A 10,919-nucleotide genomic window follows, 5' to 3' on the forward strand; every position below is an offset into this window, starting at 1 on the left:
CCCAGCCCCTCCTCCCAGTGGGACCGGACCGGTGGTCGGTCGAAGCAATATAGGGAGTGGTCTCGTTTCTCGTGTTTTCCACAGCTGTTCGAGTTCAACCGAGGAACTTTCCACGAGGTCTCCATCGCTCGCAAGTAGCCTGCATGGAATGTGGTGGAGAGAGAAAGAGAAAGAGAGAAAGAATGGAGGGCAGCATGAGTAAAAAAACATACGGACAAAAGTATCTCGTCCTACTATGGTTATGGTACGCTACCAGAACCGTACTCGTATTATTAGCTTCGAAACTCCGACGGGTACCACTTCTTGGCTACATGGCTACGGCTATTAGGTTCGCTCTTTGTCTTTCTCTCTCTCTCTCTCTTGCTACTTCTCTGCATCTCTTTCCAACACTCTGTCTGGTGGGAAGGTACATTTTTTTTCAATTTCGTTCGCTACGTTCCACATGTACATAAACCGGGGAACCCGATGGGAAGCAAAAAAAGGCGAACGTTCTGCTTCAAGTTTCTTTGCCAATCGCAGTATTGGACAGCAAATGGCGTCGTTGGGCGTTTTGCGGTATATTGGGAAACGACTCCCGTGGCTGGCTGGCAGCTACCATGGCAACGACCATAGTTGACTCTGTCTCAGAAGTGTCGCACCGAGCGACACCTTTTAATTAGATTTTCTGGACGGAGGCGATGGCGATGCTCGAAGGTGCGATACATTGTATGTTGCCACCAACCATGGTTTCGTCGACTCGATTCGAGACGAGAAATTCCTTCAATACATTCAACCGGGGCGGGGTATATACTGCCATGTACAGAGCTTGAGGTCCCTAGGAGCATTTCTTTCAAAGATCCATATTATATGCCCGGTAATATACCTCGCTAGATAGTCTACTGCGTCAGTCCATTAACTGCCCTGAGCTGAGCTCGTCTGCCCAAGTCTGTCTCCCAACGTCTTATACACCTCGAACAGACACACACACGCGCTAGTACGACGTATAATCCCTTTTCCCTGAGATTAAAACTCACCAGCTAACAGTAGCAGCCGAGGACAAGGTCCTTGACAGTCGTCTAAATTCCTCTCGTCTACCAATTAATCATCCTAAGCTCTAGGCGGAGACCACACATAATAAAACAACGATATCACGATCGACTCGCCGAAGAGCAGCTCTCTTCGGGTAGTCTCCAAAACGGGAGTAACTGCCACTGCCTTCTCCTCGAATCCCGTCTTCGTGTCTCCGTCATCGTCTCGAGACTGTCGATAAATTCTCTTCTCAAACAGGACTAATCCTCCTTCGCACACACACACACACCGTAGCCCGTTGACTTGACTTGACTCGACTTGATATCTGATGGGAGTCCGAGAGGCGAGAAAAGTTCTAATTACAACAATTAACCAACGGTAGCCTGATGCCATCGTCGGAGCATCTTATCTTTTCGCCAAATATCTCTTCACTAACCGTCGGACCGTCTCTCATCAGATTTGTGCTTCAGGGCGTGCTTCAGAACGAGCAGAAGAAGTGTTCGAGCACGCCATGTGTGAACGATAAATCACATTTACGCTTATCCTCATCCTAGTTTATAGTGTCTTCTTCACTCACTCAACGGGGCTGGGGGCTGGCCAGCAATTTCTGCCCAGTAGCAAACGATCCGTCCGTCGGTTGGTCGGTTGCTCGCTCGGTGTCGATGTCGGTGACAATAAAACAAACGCACTGCTGCGAAGTCTTCCCAACCTCTTCACCGGCCGAGGGATGTTTCTACAAAACAAGGATAAACATGATATACAAGTCCGGGGCTTCGGGATGAAAATCATCGATTTTCTGGCACATCAGGCGGACGGGGGGAATGTTCTTCCGAAAACATTGCGCAACCGAAACGAAACCCCGTTGTGGCAGCTGTGGAAAGTGGTTTAATCACTTTTCATGCAGTGCTGCGCAATTTATTAGCCAGCACTACGCACAACGGCCTAACAGAGGAGTGCTTCACTGATAAGCGAGCGTTTAACGGGGTGAACTGTTTTATCGGGACTTTGGCTTTGGTTTTCCGTTTTACAAGTCAACCATCAGTAGAAGTTTAAGAAACATGCTACCCCGGGAACCAAGCGGTGATTACTGCACTGACGGGCGTGTAGAGCAACTAACCACGCGAAAGTATTTCGGTTTCAATTTATTACTGGTCTAGCTGGTCGAGGAATGTGTTTTTTGGCCACAGTATAAATACAAACCGTTCGGTTTTTGTAACGGTTCCTCGAGCGTCGGGGAATGTGTGGCATCCATTCTGATCGTGTATAAATTCATCACCAGCGCAGTGTCCACCCCGATGCCAACGTCCGTTGAAGAGTGTTTCGAAAACAGATTTCAAACTAGAGGTACCTTTTTGGTGTGCACAAACTACCAATAAACCATTGGTGAAAAGTGTTTTACAAAGCGTGTCAATCGATGGAAACTAATGGAAACCGTCAGTTAGTGTGTCAAATCCATGGACGGTTCGGTGGGCATTCTTTTTAAGTTGTATAACATTATCCGGGGTACCAGTGATTGATTTGCAAGTTTACAGAGTTAATAGTTTGTCATCAGTGCTATATATTATTTTTTTTAGAGATAAAAAGGATTTTAGAAAACGCAACCTAAAATGCCAATACAAAATGACAAATTCCAGCAATGGCTACTTTTTTAATTTCCATAAAAAGCTTCTTACTTCAACAATATGGTTGATAAACGATCTGCCAAATGTGTGCTATTTCCCCGCATCTAGCTGCTGTTCCTAATTTTCCTATAATTACTAGCTTAGTAATTAAATAATTTTAAAAATTAGGAAAACCCTCATTTTACTCCAAAAAACACCAAAAACGCCATTGTTGTAGGTAGTCTGCTGCCTCGATCTGCTGATTAAATTTGCATCCACCTTGAAAGGACCTCTGTATTGCTTGTGATTGTGAGTGAGAACAAGATTTACCGCCCTTTCGAGCACCTTTTGGGGGCGGAACGCCACCCGAAATGGTTCTCCATTTTGGAAATAAAAAAGGGAACGCGACTTCATTTGAAACGCTAGCTAAAAATATCCTCCACCACCACCAACACCACGTAGCTGCCTCCGGGAAACACGATCATCATCATCATCAACAGCAGTCGTTGGAGGTGGCATCGACACCGATCACCCCATTTGCTGTCTGGTTCCGGCAAAGCACTCATCGTTTTCCCTCCCTTTTAGAAGCACACACCCGAAAATGGGCCGCGGACCAAGAAAAACGCGCCATTCGCCGGCACCAATTTAGTCGCGCTCCAATAAACCTCCATCCAAAGCCGTCGCCGTCGTCGAGGTTATGCTTCTTCGTCGTGAAACGTGAACCTTGATGACGATCCCTCACGCCTTCAAACGAAGCACATTAATGCTTCAAAGTGAGCAGCACCCAAACGCCCAAAACGGTCTCCTCCCCAGCAGCCCATGAAAACCCATAAAGCTGGGCCGACGTTAACGTTGACGACGAAGCAACGCAAGAAATTTAACTCCACAACGACCGTTGTTATGGGACACACCAAATTGGAAACTTTATGTAACTCTTATCGCACTACTCCGCACCACTACCACCACCAGCTAGCAGCCTTCCCCCACAAAAAGAACAGAACTTACCCCGTGAACAACAAGAAAGAAAAAATGGCGTCCCATCGTTATCGGCATCCCCCACGTTTCGGGGGGAGGATGGAAAGCATTTTCCATCCCCGTGATCAAAGCCCACGGACGAAGCGCAATACTGGGCAGGCGTGGAGCATGGTCTGTGCTTCTGCTTCTCCCCAAAACGGCAAGAAATGAGCAAAACCCAAGCATAAGCACACCATTCTGACTTCTCCAATGAACCTTCGTGGTCCTTTCCGCTGGCGATGGCTGCTGCTATCTATCTATCCGAGCAAGCGAGCGAGCAAGACAGTGAGACTTACCGTTCTTCTCTACCGCTCGCTTCTGTTCCTCTCCTCAAAGCGCCAACGCGAAGCTGGAAGCTACTGAAACACAACTAGAATAGAAAATAATTCACATACTTCCTGGCGTTCCAACACAGGCGGACTAAACGGAAAAGAAAACAGACCTCCAACACCAACATCATCCACTCACACCTAGACCGAGGCCGACGACGACGAAGCTTGTCATATGTACTACTTCTACTTCAGTTCCTCCTGTTCCTCCTCCTCCTGATGTACCTTTGCGTGGGTGGAATGCTCCATGGCTTCAAAGCTCCAGAACGAATGAAAAACAAGAAGAAAAAAAACCAACAAACGAACCTCCGCCATCCTGCAGCTCTAGCGAGATTCGTGCGATGCGAGGTACGGGGAGGGAAATACGAGAAAAACGCTCCAGCGATGTACATAAAAGACGTCACCCACCAGCAGAAAAAGCGTCTCCATCGATAAAAGCTAGCAAAAGGTACTACTCGCACCGTCGGTGGTGCGAAAGAGAGCACCGCAATCTGATGCGTCTTTCGGCCAGCAACAGCAACAACAAGAACTCCTCGTCACCCCACTGGCGGGAGTGGATGGAAGGAAATCGAGGCAGGGTTTTTCACGGATCGCTTCGTCAAGTTGCGGGAGTCAAGTTCATATTTAGTAGCAAAACCCCCCACAGCACTTCGCAACAGGAGTCGGGAACTACCTAACCCAACTCTGGGACTTCTCGCCCTCTCTCTTTTCTAGCAACAGTTCATAACCCTTTCATCTTTCTGTCCCATAAGCCCTGCCTACTATGTTGACGCGTGCGCGCCAACCGACCAATCGTGGCCCAACAGTCGGGGACGAGTGCGCACGATCTCCGGAATGGCCGCACCCACCGAGAGGCAAACATACGGACAACGGCAGCATCCGCTCACCAGCCATTTTCTGCTGCAGCATCCTCAGTGCACTTCAGGTATCGCTTACGACAGGACGTGTCTGCTCCGTCGTCGTCGTTGTCGTTTGTTCGCGCGCGCGTATCGTAGTGAGCATTGGGACGGTTTGCGAGTTGCGTCAGCTGCGGAGGTGACAAGGCACATGCCCAAGCGGTTGTTGGAATTGAAGTTGTCTGTTCGCCATCGAAGCGACTGTTTTCTGTGTACCAAACGACATCGAGTGTAAAAACCAGTTTTTCGAGTGCGTGCCTGTGTGTGATAGCTACGAGTAGTTGTTGTTTTGTGGTTCGTTGTTTGTGTTCAACTGGTTCGGTTATTGATTGTTGCTTGTGGCAATGGCTACTGTGACGACGTGCTGTGGTGCTGTGAACAAGTGAACGTCCGAATCCGAAATCCGCTGGGAACAGTGCTGTTGGTCCAGGTGGCCAAAGACCCGGAAAACCTGGCAAACCATGGCAGTGACGTGGCAGTGACGTGTATGAGTACCGTGAAAGAGTATCGTGAGGCTAGTGATTAGATCTCGATAACGCGGCGCTTTACGAAAACAATACGAAACAATACGAATACATCAGATCAGTGATCGTGCGGCTTCTGATGTTCGCCGGACTGTGTGGCCGTCAGCACGATAAACCTCTCGATCCGTACAATGGATAATCCGACCTACGGTTCCGCGCACATGTCCTCACCCGCGCTCGTAGTGTTCTCGCAAGCGACGAACGGATTAAGCGACGCATTGCGCATCCAGAGGCCATTTCATTCGCAAGTAAGTTCAAGTTAAATGCCTTGGATGGCACGATAAGGACGGCATGAAGTAGGCTTAAAGGATTTAAAGTTTTGTTACTAGCGACTCTAATTGTACAAAAAAAATGTTGATACAGCTACTGAAGTTTTGGATCTATTTTATTATGTAAAGGCTATCCAAAAGTGCTAGTGTTCTTGTTGTTCAGATCATGTAGACATCTAAAAGGACTATCTAAGAATTATCTCTAGAATAAATGCCAGATGTGAATAGTACTATCAACTTATGAAATTAAATTAAGGTTCGTACTATTTTCATGAATGCACTTTTGGTCCATAGATTGATACGTTTTAAGAAATTAGACTAACTTGCTTATCAACGCTTCGTCAAAGCGTCTGATTCTTTTTTTCAATCTACTGAAGAGATATCAACTACTCCACAAATGCAAATACATTTTAAACTTGGTTTTGGGGGAGATAAAGGTTTTGATAAAACATTAAACATGTTTTACAATTTGTTAAACAATTACTGGACAAAGCGTGCTCTAAATGAAGTTTACAAATTGTCTGATGATTGTTTTTGATGAGAAATTAGATTAGAATCAATATTTCAATTTATTCATTTTTAAATTTGTAATAACTCCGTTTAGGCGCAGAAAAGAATACAATTTAGAAAGTACGCAGGTTGTATACTTTATATCTATAAGTACTTTCTATACTTTCTGTGTACTTTCTCTTTTTGAGCCCCAAAAAATAATATCAAAAGAATGATAACTTTAAATTGTCCTCAAGAATCAAATTAAATCCTCTCCAGAAGACATAAACGAGACAGTAATTATTCAAAATGATCTCTAATCGGTTAAACATGAAGCCTCATTATTTCTTTCGATATTAAGCGAAAAAAATCGTTAAAAAACTCAATAAAAAGAACTTGACACATGTATTAAGATCATTAAAAACCATCAAAAAACGTTCCAGATAGGAAAGTAAAGCCAATCCTTTCGATGATCGCGAGAACTCCTGTTTTACCGAGTTCACTTACTGCAACCACTACACCTTCGTCATCCTTCTCTCCCCTTTCCAGCTCCCGGACGCCAAGGATCTCCATCATCTATCGCTGATGAGTGGGTACGGGGCGCACCTCCTGCATGGCTTTCAGCCACACTTCCTGCACCCACTGAACCCGGCCGTCTCGACCGCCAGCGGGTACCAGCCCGTTCGGTGGTGGCGGTGCCTTCGTCAAGCCCTTTCCCTCCAACCTGCCCCTACCGTCGGCCTTTGCACCGCCCAAATGTCTCGGTTTCGGCATCGATCAAGTAAGTATCGGGGGTTTTTGGGGCCCCGCAGGAGGAGGAGGAGCTTTCCTCCGAACCGTAACCCCCTCCTAATGACCATAGAACATCTTCTCCAAGGGTCTGCTGTTCGGTTCGTCGGGTGGCTCGGGTTCCGAATCCTTCCGGACGGACTCGTCCAGCCCGGCGTGCACCTCGCTGTCACCGCCCGCCAAGGACGAATCGATGGAGGGCCAAACGAGCGAGGAAGGCGATCGGGATCGGGATCGCATCTGCAGCCCACCGGAGCGGAGTCCCGAGACGCCGGGCTTTAGACGTAAGTACGGTGCGGTACAACCCGTTTGAACCCCGTTCCCTTTTAAAGTCCCACAAAAAAACATTTGAGGTGAAAATTGTTTGTTATATATTGCCGAAGCGTGCCAGTGGTCGACCGAAAACGGTTAGCACCTCAACTTCCCATTCTTTCCATCCGTTAATGTGCCAACCCATCATCGGTTTCTGGTTTCGGTTTGAGGCGCTTGGTTCAAAAAGGAACCGAGCGGAACCGGTCAGCGGAAAAAAGCACTCTTAACCCCTTCAAAACGGTCAGCTAATACCTGCATCCTGTTTCGGTGTCTGTTAGCAATCGTAAGAAAACCAATCAGAGGACCCTGCCACGAGATGGTGACCATTCGGTCTGCTACTACCATAATGGGATTCATAATTTATTTTCTCATTTGCTACACAATTTATAAATATCCAACCAATAGAAATCGATAATCATAACAGAACGAAGACAATGATCATCGTCAGACCCTTGTTGGCGTGTGCCAGCACATCAAACGGATTGACCCCAAACGGTGGCGTGTACCTTAAAGTAAACCACTTAACTCCGATTTGTTTGTTTTGATTCATCTTAAAGGCGGAAAAGGGGGCGAAGAGGGGGGGGGGGGATGGAAAACAATACCTCATAATAGCGCTTTTCATCGCTACATGATACACGGTATGCGGGCACGGAATTTCCCCGGAATTTCCACCATTCTTCCTTCCAGAGCCTTCGATTCTTCCCGATTCTTCGTTTTCTCTTCAGTTCCTCACGAGCGATGCATAAATTCTACTCACGAAACGCGTTCTAAAGCCGCAAGTAAGATGCTTGCGCCACGGTAAATGCTTTATTTTTAGTCCCAACGGGTGTTCCTCGCGTCACTCGCGTCGATGGAGAAAACTTGTTCCAAACCCGTACGAACGACGATCACATCACGGATCATCACGACTTGTGGGTGCATCATCCAAAGGCGGCACAGACACACAAACATGCGTAAAGCCTGGAAAGGTGGTTCGCCGATCAAAAACGTGTAAACACAACCATCGTTTGACGCGCAGCAAAGGAAGGAATGTTTCGAAAGGAATTCTGACCCGGCAGCAGTATGGTACCATTTGTCTCTTGGACGACGACGACGACGAAGACGAAGACTAAGACGACGGAACAATTAAATAATCGACGAGTGATCTATTTGGGTTTTCGGGGGGGGGGGTTTTATGGTTTACCCTTTACACAAAACGCTTAACCCGCGATTGAGTTATGGGCCATTCGGTTCGCTTGGGTGTTGCAGTGACGCTGGGCGCTGGCTTCTGGGCTTTCCGTTCTCGTTAAACTAATTTCCGGAGTCCGGGAGCAAGCCGCGGTTGGACCGAAAGAGGCCAAAGAGGTGCCTCTTCGTGTCTCGCGATGATCATAAATATTCTCAACAAATACCGGAGTTTGCGGGGACGACCGCGGTGTTGTAAATCGTTTCTAAAACGCTCCATTAGGTGAGTAATGGTTTCGCCGAATAGCTTTGCGGCTAATTTCGGTGCGGTTTGATGACGGGTGCCTTCTGCTCCTGACTCCAACCTTCTGTTGAATGAAACGGTTATAACCGATAAGTTCAGGAGTCTCGTGATTACTTACTGCTATAGAGAAAGACAATCCGGATCTCGAGTTTGTCTCGAGAGCAGCGTGCTACAATCTGCAGGCACGTCCAGTCCGACACACAGATTGAAGTGATACATCCGACTCAAGCGGATTGGACGAGCTGTGCAGAAGACGATTATCGATTCCAGGGTTCAGGATAACAGTCGATCTTTCAATTGAAGCGAGGGAAAAGGAAGTTTAATTTCAATCGAACAGCTTCACTTTACTGCCTTTAGATCGCTATCTCGCCCCCCCCCCCCAAAAATTCGCTTGATACTAAACGACTATCGTCCTCGGCGGTCCTTCGCCCCATCAGACCACATCCGATTCGGCGGTCGTCGGTGGTGCCAATCGAATTTTCAAAGTCTCACTCCACACCCAGACCAGCAACAGCAAAACCCTGACCTCCTTACCCACAAATGACAGTCGTTTGGGAGTCGGCGTTTGTTACAAATTGGTGTGAAAATCAGTCAGTTCGCATCACCACATCCAAGGCGAACGACGAAGGACATCAAGTGCACGAGGGTGGAGAGGGGGAAGTGTTGAGCGAAATTACAAATTCATCCCAAACAGTCCCAACGCCACGGTACCCGATGGCCAAGAGGCAACGACGGTAACGGTAACGAGATTACCGTAAACACTCTTCTCCCCTCTAGTAAAGTAGCAAAAGTGACTTCTTCTCGTCGCTCAGTAGCATCGAGCATCAAGCATCGAGAGTCCTGGCCGTCTGTCGGAAGGGAGGAGGGACAGGACATGGGACGGGAGTACATTTCCTGCAATCAAACACATTTTACATTCCTCGTCACGTTTTGAGCAAGTGCTGTCGGTCGGTCGGTCGTTGCGTCACGCCAGAATGAGATACACATTCTCGTACACAACCAGCACAGGGATAAGGAGTAGTGGCAACCTCGGAGCAAACCTGATCCTGATGGCGTCCCGGACTTGGACTTCAATTTCGACGTCGAATTGACGCCTCACCGGGTACCAGTTCAGGTCCGGGTTGTATCTCTCTGGGTGATTATGATACGATTATGATAGTAATAAATACGCTATATGGTCACTATAGTGTGCCACACACACTTACGCTGATGAAATGATCGTCCGGACCAATTATCATCGGCCCCAAAGGGCCTCCTCGCATAATCTTCCGACTTGGTGTGTGTGTGTGTGTGTGTGTGTGTGTGTGTGTGTCGAGATGTCCTTTGGGGTCGTAAATTCCACACCGAAACATGCTTCAGCCCGTTTCACCAGTCGATAATATGCGTGAGCGTGAACGTGCTTAGAGTATAGCCCTTCGGGTCCGTGTAAAACCGACCGATGACGACCGGAGATTTAATTGGTAGTTGCGTTTAATTGCAACAAATTAATTGCTGATTAAATTAGAAATAATTTCCTCTCCCCCTGCCAAAAACCGGTATGCGGTGCCGAGCGTATCCTGGCCCATCGAGGGCTCATTTGGTCGGTTCCCGTCGGTCATATGTTGCGGATCGTTGAATTTGGAATGCCGTGCGCAACGAGTCGTGTAAATGGTTTAGAATGGTGTGCTCTGAAACGCTAATTGTGGTTTTGTACTTATGGGTACTTGTTGGAATAGAAGGGCTGCTACAGGCTGCTGATTTGGCTCTCCATTGCGACCAAATTAACCAAAACCAATTTAAACCAAAATTCCATGTTATGACACTGCACTGATGCAGTTTGAAAGTATCGAACCAAAATGCAACTGTCATAATTTGTTCTTAACACCGCAAAAGAAGCCAACTACGATTGTCATAAAGTACCAAAAACCCCTTATTCCTTTTGCAAAAAAAAAACACGCATCAAAGTAAGCCGACGCTCTTAAACCAACCGACACTGTTTTACTTTCCGAGATGATGTAGAGCGTAAGTAGCGCCATCAAAACAAACATAACCTCAAACTCGCGCTCTGGAAAACAGTTCAATTATGAAAAAGATCTTTATTTCTCTTCCCCGTGAAATACAAGCACAACAACGATACATCAGCGGCAGCTCGCACTTACCGCAAGCTAATTAAAATAAGCAAAATGAACAGACGGCCCACGGCGCGAATGTAAAATGCCGCCGAGAACCGTTTTATACCGA

At 47.2% G+C, this 10,919-nt stretch overlaps 1 protein-coding gene across 1 annotated transcript in view; it reads left to right on the top strand.

Annotated features, from left to right (window-relative positions):
* Positions 1 to 5,306: 5,306 nt before the first annotated feature.
* LOC125956595 (protein Teyrha-meyrha) overlaps positions 5,307 to 10,919 on the top strand; it is a 24,996-nt gene continuing 19,383 nt past the window's right edge. The window contains 4 exon segments of the mRNA XM_049688641.1: positions 5,307 to 5,620; positions 6,680 to 6,799; positions 6,801 to 6,911; positions 6,993 to 7,203. Coding sequence (XP_049544598.1) covers positions 5,504 to 5,620; positions 6,680 to 6,799; positions 6,801 to 6,911; positions 6,993 to 7,203 — 559 coding nt within the window. The 5' untranslated portion in view covers positions 5,307 to 5,503.

This window comes from Anopheles darlingi, chromosome 3, assembly GCF_943734745.1.
Source record: "Anopheles darlingi chromosome 3, idAnoDarlMG_H_01, whole genome shotgun sequence".
Classification (NCBI taxonomy): Eukaryota; Metazoa; Arthropoda; class Insecta; order Diptera; family Culicidae; genus Anopheles; species Anopheles darlingi.